At 41.6% G+C, this 20,804-nt stretch overlaps 1 protein-coding gene across 9 annotated transcripts; it reads left to right on the top strand.

The window, feature by feature from the left end:
• Positions 1-25: 25 nt before the first annotated feature.
• On the top strand, positions 26-19,061 carry zgc:91944 (uncharacterized protein LOC436941 homolog). 9 transcript variants are annotated; one of them, XR_009786085.1, is made up of 12 exons: positions 40-803; positions 1,336-1,444; positions 2,211-2,667; positions 2,941-3,026; positions 4,554-4,664; positions 5,143-5,349; positions 6,517-6,670; positions 7,449-7,531; positions 7,657-7,752; positions 7,821-7,939; positions 8,025-8,759; positions 17,573-19,061. XR_009786085.1 is itself a non-coding variant. In XM_061759932.1 (11 exons), the coding sequence occupies exons 2-11, from the start codon at positions 1,375-1,377 to the stop codon at positions 8,163-8,165; spliced, it is 1,521 nt and encodes a 506-aa protein (XP_061615916.1). In that variant the 5' UTR covers positions 32-803; positions 1,336-1,374; the 3' UTR covers positions 8,166-10,520. The 9 variants fall into 9 exon arrangements, 5 of the variants coding, with proteins under 5 accessions (XP_061615918.1, XP_061615916.1, XP_061615917.1 ...); XR_009786087.1 differs by having other exon boundaries at positions 8,025-8,765; XR_009786088.1 differs by lacking the exon at positions 17,573-19,061 and adding an exon at positions 8,881-10,520.
• The last annotated feature ends 1,743 nt before the right edge of the window (positions 19,062-20,804 follow it).

Raw genomic sequence — 20,804 nt, 5'->3', positions numbered from 1 at the left:
TCATTTTAAATAATTAAAAAAATATGTATTTTCAATCATAGTTATTATCTAAAATAATCCTAAATAAAGTTTTTATTTTCAAGCTTCATTTTTTTATCACTTTAATAAAATGATTGAAATAAAGCATAGTTATGGGATCCAAGATTATAATATACATGAAAATATACTGTTAATTGTACCTTTAGTGCCACCGGGTGGATGAATTGGGGTATTAACAGTGAGACCATTAATAATAATCGTAATAATTTGTCACTATCCATGTCCAGTGTGACGTTTGAGGGCCAACGAGACACGTATAATACAACTATGTCCAGTATTATTGTTATAAATTCCCATTTGTCTCATTGGTTCAAAACAGATCAGGGTACATGGTGCTCACTGGGTGTAGATTTGCTCTCTGTTTACATTTTCTAGCCTAAAAGTGTGATATAAGTTAAAGCAGGCAGATATTTTTGCATCTGTGGCGTTTGGGTGTTTAGTGCGGTGTTTACAGCACAACCGGAAGTCGTAATAATCCAGACGTACTTGACGGCGGTGGTGTCGGGTGAAGGGGGGTCATAAATCCAGACTCCTTGTACTGTATTTGCATACACTATTGCTGCATAGCCCAAAGACAACATGACCCAGCGGTGGGTGCTCCTTTCCCGGCTGTAAAAATAATAATAATAATAATAATAATAAAAACTCAGGGGCCGGGGAACTGGGGGGACGATAGACACTTTTTTTTTATTGACAGCTTTCCAGCCCTCGGTCTTCGTCCAGCCTGCCGGGGGCAGCTGTCCGTCCACCGCCTCCGAGAAGAGGTAAGCGAGACGCTGTCCGCCGTGGGACCACCCCAGTGCTAGCGACGTGCTAACTGCTAGCTACGAAGCTAACCCAACAGTAACAGCCACCATTAATGCTCGCAATCCGAATGGACACCACATTTGCTGCTATGTATCAACACATTTTGGTTGTATTACTGTAATACCAATGTGCAAGTTTAGATAAGTTAGTCGAGACCAGACAGACTACGGCGTCAATGTTTACAACCGTGGCAACTTTGCTTCTTGTGCTTTTCAAAATAAAATTACATTTTACATCGCTGCGTTAAATATGGCGTGGAATGTGATTTTATTTTGAAACGTGACTGTGATTATTTCCGCATTTCATTTGATTAGTAACGTTTGACTTAACGGATTGTTTCAGAGCAGGCTCCAGGGAACCAGCCGGAGTTAGCGACGTTAGCTTAGCCAAATTAGCCTTCCGGCAAGTCATCTTGAGGCTGTCGGTCTGCCAGCATGCTAATAGCCTTTTAACCACCGCGACACACTGCGGTACGTCTGCTGTCTCTAGGAGGTCCACCTCGAGCGGAACTCCTTGCCGAGTGGAGCCATGCGGCAGTGGTGTGTCCCCGCTGCGACCCGAAGCACGGAGCGCCTGTCCGTGTCGCCCCCTCCATCAGGTAGGCTAGCGGCGGGGCTGGGGGCTCTTGGGTCGCAGCAGTAAAATGCAATTTATTGTCTATCTGTAATGATTTGCAAACAGTGAATGCATTGAGTTGTATTTACTGCAACTTTTAAAGGAAGTTTCAACTTTACACTTAATTGAATAAACAGATTGACATTCCTGGATGTCTTATGGTTATACAACAAGTTTGTGTATTTGTTTCTTTTTTTTTTTAAACCTTGAACGTGTCAATGCAGACTTTTACGATTTCTTTATTTATTTATTATTTTTTTAAATATCTGATACTATAAGTAGTCTTTTTAACACAGTGCAATGCATCATACCAAGAGATGCTTCAACTATTTTAGTCACCGCATTGAATTAATGAGAGGTGAAAAATACACACGAACGAGTGGATAAAACGTCTCCCCTACAGTTCTGAGGTTTTGTGCTCAAATGTCTACTCCAACCTTCCTGTATGGAGTTTGCATGTTTTCAGTGTGCTTACACAGTTTTTTTTTTTCTGGGCACTCCAGCTCCTCCCACTTTCCTAAAACATAACTTGTTTGGTTCATTGGAGACACGAAATTGACCATAGGTTTTGTTTGTCTATTTGTGCCCTGGAATTGACTGGCGTCCAGCTCATTCTAAATGAGGACAATCGCTATAGAAAATGGATGGATGTTAATCTAGCCACAATCAAAATTGTACGTTGTTATCGTTCTTAGGCTTAATTGTGCAGGTGTACCTGATGTTGTGGTGTATGTGTATCTATTGAACAGATGTCACAATGGAGTGCTGCGGGGTGGAGCCACGCTACACCATCGAGCAAATCGACCTCCTTCAGCGTCTGCGCCTCTCTGGCATGACCAAACCTCAGATCGTCCACGCTTTAGAGTCTCTGGAGAGGCTCGACCCGGATCGCCGTCCGCCTCACTGTGACTCCCACCCGACCCCTTCCAGTAACAACAGCCGCAACAGCACACACGCCACCACGTCCGCCCCGACGCCTGCCGCCCCGGCGCCGTCCTCTTCGTCGTCCACCTCATCTCTCTCCCTCGCCTCGGCCACCACGCAGACCTCCGGGCTGGACGGCGCCGCGCTGTCCCCCAGCAACAGCTTTGAAGCCTCGCCTCCTCCCCTGTACCCCACCAGCGTGGCCGTACAGCGCTCGTTCAGCTACGACATTGTCGGGGAGGAGGAGTGGGACCTGGAGGAGAAGGTGGAGGAATACATGAGGTGAGGATGGTCAGGCATGAATTAGCACTGAGTGAGGGTGAATAGAAGAGAATAAAGGAACAGACAAAGACAGACTATTATAACTTCAGGTAATGGCACTTGAGTTCCCCAGAGGTGCAGGCTGTTCCGCCGCAAGTGTAGTCGCGTTAATTCAGGTCAGGTATACTGGGATGACTGGGGAAAAAAAACTTTTCTCTGAATAAGTTGAGCTATCCAGCAGCATGCAAAAGTTCATTTGCAGTGACATATGCTGTTTGTTTTTAACTTTCACAGGAGGGATAGTAACCTGGTGAAAGAGGAGATTAAAACCTTCCTCAACAACCGCAGGATCTCTCAGGCAATTGTGGGACAAGTTACAGGTAAGAAAAGATTACAGGCCAAAGTCGAACGGAATCTACGAAGCGCCCCTGGTGCCAAGGTATGAGAAAAATAAAATTCATTGATAATCTGTTCCCTCAGTTTAGTAATCCGTTCCCTCAGTTTAGTAAACTGTACCCTCAGTTTAGTAAACTGTACCCTCAGTTTAGTAAACCGTACCCTCAGTTTAGTAAACCGTACCCTCAGTTTAGTAAACCGTACCCTCAGTTTAGTAATCCGTACCCTCAGTTTAGTAATCCGTACCCTCAGTTTAGTAAACCGTACCCTCAGTTTAGTAATCCTCAATTTAGTAATCCGTACCCTCAGTTTAGTAATCCGTACCCTCAATTTAGTACTGTGTTTAGGAAACACGCAGGCTAATTGTAGCCAGTCCTGCTAGTACTGCTATATAATGATCAACCCCCTCAAACTACAGCAATATTGCCTTTCAGTTGAAAAAATGGGATGTAGGATATATCACGACATGACAATTTATACACAGAATTCACACGAGTAAGAATATAACATACAAATAGAATTTACTTCACTCGACAGATATACGTAGGTATACGGAGCCCCAGACATTTGCTAAACTGAGGGTACGGATTACTAAACTGAGGGTACAGTTTACTAAACTGAGGGTACAGATTACTAAATTGAGGGTACAGTTCACTAAAATGAGGGAACAGATTATCAATGAATTTTATTTTTCTCATACCTTGGCACCAGGGGGGCTCCGTAGGAATCTGTTCCCATTGAAATCAATTATAACTGGACTAGGTTGTTCCAGAGTCCAAATGGTCGCCTGCATAAAATCTTCATTAACTGTGCAAGAAATGTTTATGGTAACAGTTTAACATTATTAATCGTCATACAAATATAATAAGAAGTTAGCTAGTCTTATATCGTGCTTAACAAACAAAACACTCTGAATTTTAATGACTGATGAAATGTAGCAAATGGCATAAATCTTATTTTTAACATGAAAGGAGGCATATTATGCCTTTCTTGCACAATTTAAAACAATTCCCAGCTCTCATGATAACATCTTTGTGACATGCTTTCCTCAGACTCCACCAATGATCAAACCTATTCCCGTCCTGCTGCAAGTAGTCAGTTTTGTCTCCATCCATTACGCCCGCCCTTTCCGCTGGGCCATTGGCGAGTACGGATTTTGTTACCATAACAACTAGGCGTTGAACTAGGAGTGGCTACACTTCGTCCAGAATCTAAAAATGCGAGTATGAACTGTGACGCACACGCAATTGATTGTATTTTCACTCGTGGAGGCAGAAATTCATCACCAACCTTTTATTACTAAGTGACTCGCTGTAGTGTTTTTATGTCCTAAAAATATGTTTTGTCACAATGGCTGTCTGTTGTCGTACTAGAGCATCTCCAACTACCGGAGACAAATTCCTTGGCAAATAAAGATGATTCTGATTATATAGCAGCAAAACATTTTACAACAAAAATAATAGTAGTAATGTTAATTTTAAATTGTGATATTCTTCAACTCCTTCACTCAGGCATCAGTCAGAGTTACATTTCGCAGTGGTTGCTGCAGCAGGGTCTGGAGATGAGCGACTCTAAACGCAGAGCTTTCTACCGCTGGTACCTGCTGGAGAGAAATAACCCAGGTGAGGGCTTGGTGAAGACAGATAAGATTACAGTTCCAACCGGGATTTCAAAGAACGCTTGCTTACTCCTACTTCCTCCTGCATGCGGAAGATGACGCACACAGCTTTGATTTGGCTTGTCATGCCCAAAAATAGTTTACTTGACACACATACATTGCTTCTTCCTCTTTTCATCTTTGCTTTCAAATCTTTACCTGCTCCACCCTTGACGCTTTGCTGTAGTTCTCATACTGGAGCTACTCTGGTGCTGGTTTTCCCTCCTACACGGGCTGATACTAACAATAACAACAATGATCCTCCGCGGTGGTTGCGATCCAACGCGGCCACAGCGCTTTGCTTCTGATTAAAGCTTCTCTTCACTCGGCTGACACGGCAAAAAGAAAAAGAAGCAGCAAATTCTCATTGGCTGATGCACAATACTGCACAATGCAAATTCCATTTGCCCCAACTGATGTCTGCAATCTTACCCTGACTGAAGGGCTGAGGTGGAGTGAAAGCCAGTACAGCGCGAGTCCCAGGGCCAGGGGAGGGGACAGAGACGGGCTGGCGGCGGGGGCGAGCGGCTGCCTTCCCAACCCCAACACGAACCTCAACCCCAACTCCAACCCCACGTGGAGCAGGCAGAGAGAGCTGTTGATGCACTTGCTGCCGTGGTACACTGCCGCCGCCACCGCAGCCCAGCCAGGTAACCCTGGACCCTCCCCCTTCCACTCCAAACACCAAAGAACCCTTCTCAAGACTTTTTTTATATTTCCAATTATTTGGGTAAGGCCTCTTTGTGTTACAGCGTGACTTTGCAGTGTGCACTAGACCACAAAGCAAGGTCCGTAAAGAGACGCTTGAGTTTGGTACGGTAGTACTTGAACTCTCAAGCCCATGAGACATAAAAGAAATGTTTATCTTATAAGTTCCCACAGACGAGCTCCACAATCTTGTACAAAGTATTCCCAGCAGAGTGGAAGCTGTTATAGCAGCAAATGTACAATATTTACACCTTATCTTTACTTCCTGTAGGCTGAGCGTTCCAATACATTTGCGGCACTTTTGCCCTATTTATCCCTATGGAACTGTTACAAAAAAGGACCTAAACCTGGTTGACACACATTCTTTGAGATAATTTAAGTGGTGATTTTATTTTTATTACTTATACAGGTGCATTTTAATCAATTAGACTATCATCAAAAGTTCATTTATTTCAGTGGTTCAACTGAAAGTGAACCTCGTATACAGTATGATTTTTGCAGTTCCATCCATCCATTTTCTGAGCCGCTTCTCCTCACTAGGGTCGCGGGCGTGCTGGAGCCTATCCCAGCTGTCATCGGGCAGGAGGCGGGGTACACCCTGAACTGGTTGCCAGCCAATCGCAGGGCACATAGGAACAAACAACCATTCGCACTCACAGTCACGCCTACGGGCAATTTAGAGTCTTCAATTCATGCATGGTTTTGGGATGTGGGAGGAAACCGGAGTACCCGGAGAAAACCCACGCAGGCACGGGGAGAACATGCAAACTCCACACAGGCGGGGCCGGGGATTGAACCCGGGTCCTCAGAACTGTGAGGCTGACGCTCTAACCAGTCGCCCACCGTGCCGCCGATTTTTGCAGTTATCCCCTGCAAATGGGATAAAAACCTATTAAATATTCCCCTCTTTGTGTAGTATAAAAGTTAAACTTTTTTAATTGTATCACTGAAATTAATGTATTGCGATGCACCTGTACATTGTATCAGAATTGTAAACTGGAGCACTCTGCTCGACAAACTGAATCCAGACCTAATTTTAGAGTGCACCTGTGTATCTGTGTTCTGCAATCTGCATTATGACAACCACGTGAACGCTCTCTCTCCTACAGGCGCAACTTTATCCATGCGGTCAATGGTGAAGGAAGAACCGGACTGGCGGACGGGGATCATGGCCGACAGACCGGCGATTGTTGGGGCACCGCTGAGGCTGCGTCGAGGAAGCCGCTTTACCTGGAGGAAGGAGTGCCAGTCCATCATGGAGAGGTGAGAGGTTCTACATGACATGGTGGGTGTCTTTTAGTGCCTGACGTTTTAGGACTGCCTGCTTTAACTTATCTGCGCTCACTTTAATTACAAGCAGCATAGCATACAGTGGTGTTTATAACGTTATTCGAAGGTTTTACTACAAATAGCCCTTGAACAAATTAATCAAATTCGTCCAGCAAACACCATACCATGTGCTGTTTTCACGATTTCAGCATAGTACTGCAAAAACAAATCTATCATTATTTTCTAATTCCGCGCAGCAAATGCCATAGCATGCACATTTGGGAGCATATGCTTTTTCCCATGTGTGCTGATTTTATTAAGCAGTTTTTTATTACCTCTGCTTCTCTGGAATATAAACTCTCTCAGCCACCCAGAAGGATGCTGACAAAGTAGCATTGCCCCCCCCCCCCCCCCCCCCCCCCCCCCCCAACAGTCCCACCCACTGTGTGAAATTGATTTGTCCATTAGATGCGTGCAGTAAGTACTAGAGGCACTCACGGTAATAAGACCACACGGGGCCCTCTGCAGTGCTGATCCCAAGGAGCTGCTTAAGACCCAAGGACAGACGTGAATGTGCGTCTGTATTTGTGTGCGTGTCAGGCACTTGGCAAGACAACCCAGTGAACTAAGAGAGTTGTTCCAAACCGGCTACTTTTAAATCGATCTGAACCACCTTAACTTGAGTTCTGTATTTGTGTGCCTGCAATGTTTCCCTTTTATCCCTTGGAGGAAGTGGAGCAGCATGATTTTAACATTTCCGTCGCTCTTCCAGTTTCTTTGTGGAGAATCAGTACCCCGACGAGGCGAAGCGGGAAGAGATCGCCAATGCCTGCAACTCGGTCATCCAGAAACCAGGTGCCAAAAGACATTTGAAGCTGAGCATATGAGGATAGTTACACAATTAAAGATGTATATAAGTGGGCGTAGTAAGCAATATACCGAGCTTTGTCGTGATTATTCCACGCATCTTTTGTGTTCAGGTTGCAAGCTGTCTGAGTTTGAGCGTGTGACGGCGTTAAAGGTGTACAACTGGTTCGCTAACCGCCGTAAGGAGATGAAGCGGAGAGCGAATATCGGTGAGCACTTGATATGAGAGCGAGGAAGATTCCCCTCTGAAAGTTTTACACTGTCTATATATGTATAGAAGCCGCCATTTTGGAAAGCCACGGCATTGAGGTCCCGAGTCCCAGCTGCCACTCCAACGGCGAAGAAGGGGAGATGCAAGAGTTCGCCGATCAGGTCAATCAACGTTTCTCAGAGCAGGTAAGTCTGAAGTGAATAATAGGCATATTGCATAAGTGATATTGAATGTTGAATTTAAGAATTCTTGGTGCTTCCTTGTTGACAGGAGGATGCATCCACCCAGAGGATGGTGGAACAACAAGACCCCTGTGTGAGGGCCACCCCTGAGGCCCTCCCCAGCCCAGCCATACAGGTGGTGGAACAGAAAGAAAAGGATCCAAAAAGGGAAACTGTGGATGAGGAGTGAACAAAAGCTGGTGAAGTCGTTTGAATTTTAATCAAAATACTTTTAAAAAAAAGAAAAAAAGGGTCTGCTTCCTCCTCGGGTGCTGACGACACCGTTGGATTCTGAAGCTCACTCAAGGGTGCCTCTGAAAAGAAAGAGGCTGCCATATTTATCGAAAGTTATCCTGCTTATGTTAACAGCAATATACAGTACATATATAAATATATCCATAAACATATATATCAATGTGTAGTGCATTCCAACGTGGTATTAACAAGCCTAAATTCCTTAGAATTACCTAAAGAATACCTCACCCATTTTAATCTTTTCTGTTTTTTTTTATATTTTCTTCACCTCATGTTTTATTTTTAACGCTGAGTGCTGAAGTGCCTGCAGGTCAGGTCAGAGAGATGTTTTCAAAGATCTCGTCTGAATGAATGTGTTTTTCTTATTTTTAATTTTTATTTTCCTTTCTCTGGTGCTGACATCCAACCTCTAAGAGTCGATTGATCAAATCATTCGGCCAATGTTGGAGTTTGCAAAGCCCTGAGGGACACCTGGAATCTCAGGAAATCCAACAATGGTGGATCAAGACAGTGAAGAAGTGCACCAGATGTGCGTGTATGTATGTATGGTGTGTGTGTCTGTGCCTGTACGCTTCAAGAGATTTTCTTCATAATATCCACGCTCACTCCAAACAGGATTTTCTATTTATACATTTTTTCTTTTTTATTAGAAGAACAAAGCGAGGACTATCCATCATTTCTTTGTTCAACTCGATGCTGCTCTTGTTGCTCTTCCCCCCCCTCATCTAACCTCATTTTCCAAGCCTGTAAAGCTTCTTTCCAGCAAAACAAACGTCAATGTGATTGAAAATCACAACGCAGTCTTCTTCCCTCTTTATTGGAATAAGCTAAAAGCTTTTGCTTGCGTACTGCACTTCAAAAGTGGATCTCACTCTAATAGTAATAATAACGCTTGTGTACATAATAACCCAGACGATAATCGCGTTTGTGGGTGCTTTTCTTCAAACTAACGACATTATCAGAAATATACTGTAGAGTTGTCAAACTTGAAACATGACTAGCAGACTTCAACCGTGCCGGACTCTCTCCCGAATTGTTCATAAAATGGACAAATGTGCTTGTTCTATACCGTGTTTCCCCAAATAGTGGCCGTCCGTCCGCTTTAAGACAAATCGAAACCCCTCCCTCAAATAAAAGCCTGCCTTTTCCAATCAGGGGAAAAGAAAAAAAAACAGGTCGTAACTGTAATTACCTCAGATCTTACACAGACATAAGAGTTAACTCCTTCACTAACAACACCGCAGCATCTACCAAGGTAAACAGTCTTTCAGCTGAAGAAGGAAATTCTATATATTTTTTTGTTTTACTGTATTTCCTCAAATAGTGGTCGTCCCTCAAATAAGCACTCTGCCCCAATTAGTAACCAGTGTCTTATCCACAAGTCAATGCCTGCCTCAAATAGATGCCATCTTTTTCCCATGAGGGAGAAAAAAGGGTCATAACTGTAATTACCTCAGTTCACAAAAGCTTTTGTTCACACAAGGCGTCTTATAGAGTTCCCTTCGCAGTATTAAAGACGATTAGTGTTCTAGTAGGCGCTGAGATGTGGTCTCTCACAATTATGTGCGTCCATCTTTATGTTCCAGTAAGCTATGGGACTGTAGTTACGCAGTCTGCCTCTTGTCTAGCTTGATACTAATACAGTGATGCCTTGAGATACGAGCGACCCGACTTGAGTTTTTCGAGATACAAGCTGTCATTCGGATGATTTTTTTTTTGCTTTGACTTGCAAGCGCAAACTTTAGATACAACTGCTCTTTTGTGGCAGTAAACTCAATTCAACTCGCTTCACAATATACAGGAGTTTAGCAAGTGAGCAATTCATTGAAATTAGTGAACAATTCGTCCAAAAAGCGGTATTAAATGTATTAAACTCGTATCTCAAGACACCACTGTAATAGCAAACCGATAATGCATATTATTACAAAACTGTGTACTCCCTCCCCTAATAAACGCCTCCCTCGCACCTGCAGTTGAGTAGCCACTATTTGCGGAACTGTGGCCAATGTTTCTGAGATCGTGTTACCTCCTGATGCCAAAGGTATGGATGGTAGTCGAGGTGATGTTCAGTGCAACACTAGCCAACACTCTTTTAGAGGAATCCATGTGTTACAAGCCAATGGCGGCCATTGTTGTGACTGTTCATGATACAGTGTCTTGTAGCATTTATGTCAGTGGAGGGGTGGTCCGCCCTCCAAATGAAACCCTCCAAAACTGATTATTGTTATTATGCTCCTTGCTATCTGCTTTTATCTGACAGCAAGCAACAATAAAAGTATTGTTAACGATGGCTGTACTATGTCCTGTTTATTTTCTGTTGATGGTTAATATACCACCTTATATCATAGCAGTCCCGGGATACCATGGGACTGTGAACAAAATGTGGGATGACATCAGAGCAATCGGAATGAAGGAAACTCTATGATCTTCCAGTGTGTTTCTCTCTCCATAAGTATGGCTGTGACTTTCTTGCGTAGAAAACTCCAAATTGTGTTTTGAATATTTAGTTTTGTTTGTTTGAGTGACATTTATATTGCATTAGTCTATGTCATTGTTCTTATATTTCTATATTTTATTTAATTTCTGTTTAATTCTACTGTTACTTAAATGTGAACATTTAGAGTGAGAGTAGTACGATAAAGTGGATAACATTTTTATGAAGTCATGAAAATTAATATGATGTCACCATTATGAGCTACTAAGATTCTACAAACAAATGTTTTTCATACGCACACACACACACACATATATATATATAAATACACTGAACATAAATGCAACTCTTGTTTTTGCACGAGATGAAAAAGAGCAAAGATTTTTTTTAATGTACACAAAAGTTCTATTTCTGTTCAATATTGTCTGCAAAGGAGAAGTGCTCTGTATTGTCTGCAAAGGAGAAGTGCTCTGTAGGCAGATTTGTGAACAATATTACAGCGAAATAGGCCTTTTGTGTTCATAAAGTATTAAAGCAAATCAAATTTATGTATATAGCACATTTCATACACAAGGTAACTAAATGTGCTTTACATGATTAAAAGCATTTATAAGATCTTTGAGTTCAGCTCAGGAAAAATGGGAGCAAAAACAAGTATTTTTGTTCAGTATGTACTTTACCTTAAAGTATACTTTATTATATTTTTTATACTGTATTATGTTGATAATGACTATTATAAGTACCCAGCTAGAATTTAGTTTTGAAGTAATACATTTCGGCATCGTACCAGTAATACTCACACAAATGTGCTTCTCTTCATTTGATTTTCCAACATGTTAAATCAAACAATACAAGTACTACAATAATAGACATCAGTTCTCAGCAGCAGATGGCAGTAGTGTATAGTGCCAAAGTAACTTGGGAATGGGGCCATGTGATTCCGTCCAAATTTGTTTTAAACCTTCTTCCATGACTCTTGTGACTTACTTGCTCATTTCTTTGAGCATTGTGTCGGCATGGATGTACATTGATGCTCTGAGCCAATCTATCACTGTTAATTGCATTGAAATGTTGCCTGCAGGTTAGATGTTCAGGCCGACCAATGCCCCTAATTCACTACGCAGCCATTTCCAACATTTACCACCTCATAAGCTGTAGAAAGTGATCACCAGTCTCCTATTCATGTGTTCCAGCTTGTTAAATTTATCTGCGGTTGAGCGGTGTGCATGCTGGCGGAGTGCCGTAAGCCCAAATTAACAGCAGAATTTGGCATTTTGGAAAGTCATAATACTTTTACTACCCAAAGACACATTGAGGCCTCGAGGTTCATGTCTGAATCTCCTATAAATGTTTTTAATCCATTCATTAGCATCAAATCAACTTTTGAATATGCATACACATGCACGCTTAAAGGCTAAGTGCTTTAATGCGCGTTTGAAGTCATCCAAGGTTGTCAATAACAATATTTTGTCATGCTTTAGGAGAGGCAAGATATTTGTTAACTATTATTAAACATAATTTAGATGACTTGAGTTTTATTTGTCATTTTATTTTCTTGCGGTCATTAGGACACACCTTTTTTTATTCTTGGTGCCTGATCGTCACATTTTTAGTGGGGCAGTGGTGCTTTTAGTGGCCTAAAGCAGGGGTGGCCTAATTAAGGTTTTTAGTGTCATTTTTATGAACATTTTTGGTTTAAAGGTTTTTGAGTTGGCAATGTGGTGTACAATCAACAGTTACCTGGTTCGAATCTCCGCTCAGGCCTTCCCGTGTGGGGGTTGCATGTTCTCCCCTTGTTTACGTTGGTTTTCTGCAGGTTTTCCGGGCGGCTTCCTCTCACATCCCAAAAACATGCATGTTAGGATCATTGATGTCTCAGGGCTTCTCAAACCTTTGGGCTCCAGGGACCACATACAGGGGAGACATTTTCTCCAACGACCCCCTCATAATCCTAACGCCTCTGGACTTGCAAGTGTACCCCTAAAAACCATGGGAATTAAAATTTGGTTATTTTTTAGGAAAAAAAAAGTTGAACTGTTGCAATAAATTCTTTATCGTGGTTTGAGAACCACTGCTCATGGATATAGAGCCTTGAGGAGTCAAATTTCTTTTGATCTGGCTTCCTCCCACAATCCAAAAACATGTACTGTATGTTAGGCTCATCGAAGACTAAATTGTCTAGTAGATATGTGAGTGTGAGTTGTTTGTCTATGTTCCCTGCAATTTGCTGGTGACTAGTCCAGAGTGGGCGGCACGGTGGCCGACTGGTTTAAGCGTCAGCCTCACAGTTCTGAGGACCCGGGTTCAATCCCCGGTCCCGCCTGTGTGGAGTTTGCATGTTCTCCCCGTGCCTGCGTGGGTTTTCTCCGGGCACTCCGGTTTCCTCCCACATCCCAAAAACATGCATTGATTGGAGACTCTAAATTGCCTGTAGGTGTGACTGTGAGTGCGCATGGTTGTCTGTTTGTATGTGCCCTGCGATTGGCTGGCAACCAGTTCAGGGTGTACCCCGCCTCCTGCCCGATGACAGCTGGGATAGGCTCCAGCACGCCCGCGACCCTAGTGAGGAGAAGCGGCTCAGAAAATGGATGGATGGATAGTCCAGAGTGCACCCCGCCTCCCGCCCAAACTCAGCTAGGCCAGGCTCCAGCTTACCCGTGACCCCCAATGAGGACAACCGCTGTAGAAAGTGTTTTTAAAACGGTTCCTCTTGTGTATTTGATTTAGAATTGTATGGCTGGCCACATCAAACGTTTTCGCCCACGCGCCGTAGGTTCCCCAACAGCTGGCCCGAAGCAACTTCCGGCACATCAACTGTGTTTTCATGCGCCCATGCGACACGTTCTACTGCCCAAACACGCTGCGTCATCGTTAAAAATCACATTTCGATCCGATTAGACGGTTGAGTTGTGGTTCGACAGCCCCCGGGCGTGATTTAAAGCAGCATGCCAAAAGAGGCCGAATAATCATTTAAACTCCCTCAAGGCCTTATTCAAATTTATATTCTATTACTTGCATAGCCACAAGTACACTGGCAACACTTTTTTTGACCTTTACTATGTTGTGAATGTGTGGACTTGTTCTTTTCTCAGTCCATATGTGAATAAAAATTATTATTATTATTATTTAGAATAGCAAATTCTAAAGATTAATCAATTATGTCATCATTATTCATAACTTTTGTCCTTTTGTCTTTATATATAGAGCTTCATAACAGCCAGTATACAGTACTCTGTTTACTCATGGCCATTTTTGTCACAGTAAATCACATTTATTAATGTATTTTTTTTCTCACAAATAACACTGATAATGATTGCAAATATATATATTACGGTACAAAACGGAGGAGCTATTTTATATGGCACTTTATAAATTTCTTGGTCTAGTGTAGTCAATATTCTAGTGTAGCTGTGTTAAAAAGTTGATAATGGTGATATCAGATGTGATACTGAAGGAAAAGGAGCCGTCTATTTGAGGTGTGGTGTTTATTTATGCAATTGGATGACGCATCCAGCAATTACTGGGTCTGGTGTCTTATTAAATTAGTGCAGAGGCAACAAGTTGAGGAAATACGGTAAATTATGGATTGGGCAATAACTATTTCTTCAAATACAGGCCCAGACCCTAATAGACGCCATGCCCCAATTAATCGCTATGTCAAGGCATGTAAACATTCTATCATTTAAAAAATGAAATTCTGGTGTTACAGATGTGAATCCAGTGAATAACAGGTTATACCCTTACACAATAGAAAACCATTTCACGCAGTATTTATTTTTTTTGTGGCAATGCTGCCATGTGCATATTGCACATGCCAGAAACCACCATTGTTACCTCATATTGTTATCTAGTTCCCTGTGCCAAATTTAAGATGATCTAAATAACGTGTTCATCATGTCCAGTCTGCCTCAGTCATCAACATTTTTCCTATAGTCATTTTTATTTAGTTTTTAACAAATATTTCACATTCAAATTTACTATACGACACAGTTTAATTTTTTAGACACGAAGGTGGTCGTGCTATCGTTCATTCCCTCTCGAGCGTGTTTTTTCCTTTCCCAGTGGAAAACTGAATTCATGACCTGTCACCTTTTCTGCTGATGAAACAAACCATCTCACTGCCTCGGTAACTTTTTCTTTTTTTTCTTCTTCTTCTTTTTAGGACCCCAATGACACATGTGGCATGAAAAGTATGCAATTCAATTTGTCAGCGCTTATTGCTCCACTGCTCGGCCAGCAGCAGTTTTGATTTGAGGCTTTTTCTGCTGATTTTGCCCATTTTTATTTCACTTATTTCGTACCAATTGGTGAACTGTCCCATACCATCTGTTTGAATTTCTCCTTCAAATGTCGGTGTCCTTTTCGATACAATGAAGAGAGGATGATGCACACACAGATAAAAGCGGAGGGACTATTAAGGTTACCTCCACATTGGCAGCATAAGAGAAGGAAATTCTACTTTCTCCAGTTTAACTAAAAAAAAAAAAAAGAAAAAGCTCCCTCCTAGGCACTGGTCTCACAATCAGTTTGCCCTTGAAAGAAAGAGACCCGATGAGAAATAACCTTTTTATGCCAAGTTCCTTTTTGAAAAGACAAATAAAGGGAGGAAGCGCAGCCACAGTGCCAGACGTTGGCCTGAATCTGTCAGGGCCACATAGTCCAAAAAAGACCCCTTTTGCACCTTTTTCTTTTTTCTTGCTTAACGATGTCTCCCCTGGACATAAGCAGGTTGAAATACTCGTTGAAAATACTCCTCAGCGGCCTCTCCTCTGAGCTTTGTAATTTTTTTTTATAGATATACATTATCCTGATTTTTTTCCTCCATTTGGCTCTCATAACTGTCTCTCTTTGCTTTTTATACTGTATATCATCATCAGTACACATGCCCCGAGCAAACAAAAAAGAAAATAACTGAAATCCAGCCCACGGTATATTTTTTGAAATATCAAACCATCAGGTGTGAAATGATGAAATATGATGTCAATGACAAAGGACATTTTTTAAACTTTATTTAAATGTGTTAATAATGATCTTTAAACATTTTATAACTTTTTAAAAAAATATTATTTAGTGATGTAATGTTAATGTGTAGATAAGTCATTTTAGTGTGAAAAATTAATGTCAAGTTTCTAAGTCTCAAAGGGCTTCACAGACCCACAGTTGACCAAGATCAGCGACATCATCTGATCAACCCCCCCCCCCCCCCCCCCAATAACTAATAACATGTTAAACTGTTTTTATCTTAATGTTTATCCCGTAATTATAACAATATATACCATAGCTACACGAGTACCAGCTTATTGGAACAATATCATTGATTGCTTTATAAAAAGACAAATTCATATTTACTACAATTTAGGTTAACGTATTGTTGTGGAACGAGACAACCCCTTCAGTTTCTCACGTGGCCCCTTCAAAGATTAATTGCCCACCCGCTGAAAAAACTGCAATGACCCCTGGGATCTATTTTAAATTGTAAACCAATACACAACATATCTCCTTTAAAGGGGATTTTTCTGCCTTGGTGGGGGTCTGTGTTGTCTGTCTGTTTCTACACATGCCCACAATTAAAAAAGGCAGTTCTGTGTTGAAATTCAGACAAGATGGCATCCTTATGTGCAGTGATTAACCATGGCATACTGCATCATCTCATTAAACCCACTCTCAGCAAAATATGGTTTTGTTTTATTTTGTTGTTCATCCTTTTTATGACCCACTCTCTCTGCACATTGCTGTCATCCTACCTGACCTTGAATTATTCTAATTAAGCTCATTACCGTGTGACTTTAGAGACTTCCTGTAGCAAAGCCAGCACTGTTAAAAGCAGAGCGACCTTGGAGACAGTTGGGCAAAGATGACAGTGCTTTGTTAGTGTGTGTGAGAGGGAGGGAGGGGAACAAGGGCATGGGGGGGCTGAGTGCTCTGTGGGAGCCGGTTTGTCTCCTACATAGGTAATTAATAAGCTTATTAACTCCTCGGCTCATCATCATAATCAGAACTGCAGGGGGAGAGAGAGCTGAAGTGGTGGATTGTCTCATTGCAATAAATTGGAGAACATTGCACACAGTTTAGAGGTGACTGTACTGACTTTCTGCTGGCTGAATAACAGTATGCTTCGAGGAAAAACTGTTTTGAATTGCTAACTAACATTGTCCTGCGATGTTATTAAAAGCGGAACTGTAGCTTCAGCAGTAAAATAATTCTCAAGCATGACAACGGACAATCCTGCGCTGAAAAAAATACCTTTGAAGCTTTAGCGGCTATGGGTATAAAGGGAGAAAACTCATGGTGTGACCGATATCTTCCCCTGACCTCAACCCTATTGAGGAGCTATTAATTGCCCTGACAGCAATTTTGGGAGGCAATTCTTGCACCTTCAAATGAGATACAGGCAAATCTAAGGGCAAAGTTCTGTAGGGAAGAGAGACTTGGTAAGGTGATATTGAAGAATGGTAACATCAGTGCGACAGAGCTTTCAACACAAAAGTGCATAGACCAAAAGTTTTGAGGGTTTTTCTTCTGGCTTCCTCCCACAATCAAAGAACATGCATGTTAGGTTCACTGAAGACTAAAATATTCATCTGTGTGAGTGCTAATGGTTGGTTCGCTATGTGTGCCCTGTATGTCTACTGTGTATGCGCATGTTGTGTGTTAACGACAGTTTATGTAATTTCTTCCACACTTTCTTGCTCAGAAAGGGAAATGGAAAAGAACTCTTAACATGTGTTGAGTTTGGAGGCAGTTCCATTTAGAATGCAGACCTTCAGCGGCTCAAGGCCAGCATAACACCTCATTGGAGCAAGTGTCAGGATTCAGGTCCTGGTCCATTCAAAAGGCCTCAACTTGTCTTTGCCCATGGCATGTTGTGTGAATGTTTTATTTTTTTTTCACCAGCTCTATTTCCACAGGGCTTTGTGTGCATATGCATACTTTGACTCAAAGGCCACAGTGGACAAATTGGAGCCGACACTTGGAGAAGGACCCTGTCACCTGGACGTGAGTGGGATACGGCCCTGACAACCAGTCTGATTCTCCAAGACGACGGGGGAAAAAAAGGTGGCTTTCCTGATATTTGAAAGAAGAAAAAAAAAAAACACCTCCTCAGGGATTTTGATTTATGGCCATTTTGGAAACAAAGCTTTACCTTCAAAAAGACAACTAAAAATGTATTGTCACCTCAAAGCTCCTTGCAAGTGTTTTCATTTTGTATTTGACTGTTTATTTGACTGTTTTATTATTAAAACATGTAAATGTGTAATTACACACCCATGGCACTGCAGGCATGACAGGCACTGCGGATTAAGTACCCCAAATTAGAGTGTATACTCAAAATCACACCAGTAAATGTGGAATTATTGTACAGACCGCTATTACACTTCTTACACCCTGTGGAAGGCACATCCACACCCCCGGGGGTGCACTCACCACAGTTTGGGGAATCCCTGAATTACAGCAATATTTTCCCCCTTCAAGATCGTGACTGAGTTGGTGCACCCTCTCTGCCCCGCACACACCCTCACATTAAAAAGTCAAAAGAAAGGTATTGTTAAAAATTATCAACATGTGACAAAATAAACAATTCAGATTCAATCTTTCACTGGTTTTGCACAGTTTACAGATTATTTGGTGTTTGGGGCACTTTTCTACTCGTATATTCCAGTGTGCCTGACATGCGCGTTCAAATTAAGTTCTTTTTTTTTCTTTCCCATTGCTAAATATAGGAAAAGAAATTCACACTCCAATCAAACAGCATGTGTGTATATATATATATATATATATATATATATAAATGAGACATATTCGTTTCACAGCTTTACCATTGCCACACAGTGCTGTAAAGATAAAGAGAACAATGTACGGTTGGGAATCAAGGAAAACTGGATGTTGAGTCGCAGCTGAAAAGATGAGTCAGAACTATTGTTCTTAAATGAACAAGAAAATGGAATTATGGATATTGCTGTAGACATGCTATGGAGCAAAGAGGTGATAAATTGCATATTTGATGAGCGCAAAAACCGTTCAAGATGAAGGGTAATGATACATGGTTCTTGTTGGAATTATTAGACATTGTGTCTGCTGTGTGTGTGTGTGTCCTTACACACACGTCTATACACGTGCAGAATCTGATCAAAGCCAAGTCTGGAAGGATGCTGAAAGGCTGGAGCTCGCCCCCTCTTTGTGTTTTCTACCTTAACAGAAAAAAAACATCTTTGAAGCAACAGTATGATGTTAGGTAGATATAATTTTAGCATCATTAAAAAAACGTGATGCGGGATGACTCACAGTAGTATTTCTGTAAATGCATCAAATTTTATTATATGGTGGAAAGCAGGTAACGCACATAAAATACATAAACTCTGATCTCCATTTTTGAAAGCCTTGTATTTCTAATTACAAATTGCTTTTGAATAAAAAAATCCTAGACTGGATTCTGAGATTTATTTTCATCATTTGTGTTTTGTTGACACTACATTTTTCAATAAAGAGAGGCTTGGGCAGCTGGAATCAGATTTCATGGTCATGTTCATTTTTTTGTTTTTGTTCCAATCTACCATTGATGATTAAAAATATTTGATCTTTTAATTCGACCTCTGGGGGAAAAAAATACATTATGGAAGATATATTATGAAAAAATGACTTTTTCATTGCTTGTATATAAATAGTTGGGTCTCTGGAGTGCCTGCCCGCCCATCAAGTGAGAAATTACACAACCAAGTAAAGCTGCCTACTTTCAAAAATGTGTCTGTGAGCAAGCCTTTCTGAATTTTGCTGGATTATGAAGTAACAGTTTACATAATTAGGCCTCCGCACTGAGTGTGCACATTTGGTGATTGCATAGCCGCTCACTAATTGACTGGTGTAATTTTTCGGCTTGTACCCACTTGTCTCATTGGAAGAGTTGCCCCCACAGTAGAGGGCATGGGGAGAACAGTGGCTAATTTGCATGAGATAGGACCGCCCCCTCAAACCAGGCTGTACAGTGGGGATTCAAAAAATAGGGTGTAAAGTATTTTTGGGTATTTTTACAAAGCATGTCATAGACATGTTATTAAGACACCCGAAAAGTGTTTTAGATTGTGAAAAAAAGGTATAATGTCAGTTTTAAAGTTCCTGTAAAGTGAAAATAAATGTCTTTTTTTTCTTAAATTTGACAGACCAGAGTGTTGTTAAAAGCCCTGTCAAATTTGAATGATTAAAAAAATACCAAGTATATAAAATGAGGCTTAGAAATGTTGAAAAATCAAGCTTCTCTCTCTGCGGTCGAACACTGGGCGTGTCCGCTGAATGTATTGAAACCACGCCCCACTCAACTGTCAGCTGTCAATCAAATAGTTCTACAACAACCTGGAAAAATGGATGCTACTTGGTCTAGCATCTTTCTTATTCCTACACATAGCTACATGTTTGTACCGCGAACATATACCTGCATAAATATATCAGGGCTTTTCCACTGCGCGACAACAAGGCGGTCTAAAGCTGCCACGCCATCCCGAAGCCCTAGTACACATATTGGCTGTAAAATCAGACTTATTTATTTTTTTAATCTTTTTCCTCCCTTCCCGCTCTTCCATCTTGCTGGTTGAGTCGTGCGGGCACTCTCAGCCGAGAAGGCGAACCGAAGCAGCCACACTAGTGCGAAGCCCCCATCCACACGCTGGCTGTGAAGTCATGCTACCACCCTCCCCTTCTCCCCATCTGTTCTTCTCGCGCTTTCACCTTTCGCACTGTAGCGTGTACACATTCACGGCTTTCAACAAGGAACTCTAAAGTGGCCACGCTAGCGGACTATTAAAAGGGATGATGCATTTTCGGTGTGTAGACTACAGTATATCTCTACAACTGAGTACTACATAGTTCTCAGTCTTGGCACATGTTTTCAGTAATTATCTTCAAACATGTACTGTACTTAGAAACGAATCTTTCAATTCACTTAAAGGTCTTTAAACAATCTCATAATGCAACCAGTGTGGGAATAGACAAAAAGTAAGACTGATTCAGCACAGCAATTGGTGACCCCGGCCGAGACTGATATCATTAATAACTTTGAATGTGTATTCTTCGCTGCCACTTTACACTTTGCTTACTGATGTGGTCGAATGCAAACTGCCTCCTGAGCTATTTCCCTGAGGTGAGCACGAC

This window comes from Phyllopteryx taeniolatus, chromosome 21 (genome assembly GCF_024500385.1).
Source record: "Phyllopteryx taeniolatus isolate TA_2022b chromosome 21, UOR_Ptae_1.2, whole genome shotgun sequence".
NCBI lineage: Eukaryota > Metazoa > Chordata > Actinopteri > Syngnathiformes > Syngnathidae > Phyllopteryx > Phyllopteryx taeniolatus.
Note: the sequence above shows the minus strand (reverse complement) of the source record. Positions and strands in the feature narration are given on the sequence as shown.

Coding starts and splice junctions, on each gene's coding strand:
- zgc:91944 (XM_061759930.1), top strand. CDS start 1,375: ATGCGGCAGTGGTGTGTCCCCGCTGCGACCCGAAGCACGGAGCGCCTG. Junction 7,753..7,820: donor GAAGCGGAGAGCGAATATCG/GTGAGCACTTGA, acceptor ATATATGTATAG/AAGCCGCCATTTTGGAAAGC. Junction 7,940..8,024: donor ATCAACGTTTCTCAGAGCAG/GTAAGTCTGAAG, acceptor CCTTGTTGACAG/GAGGATGCATCCACCCAGAG.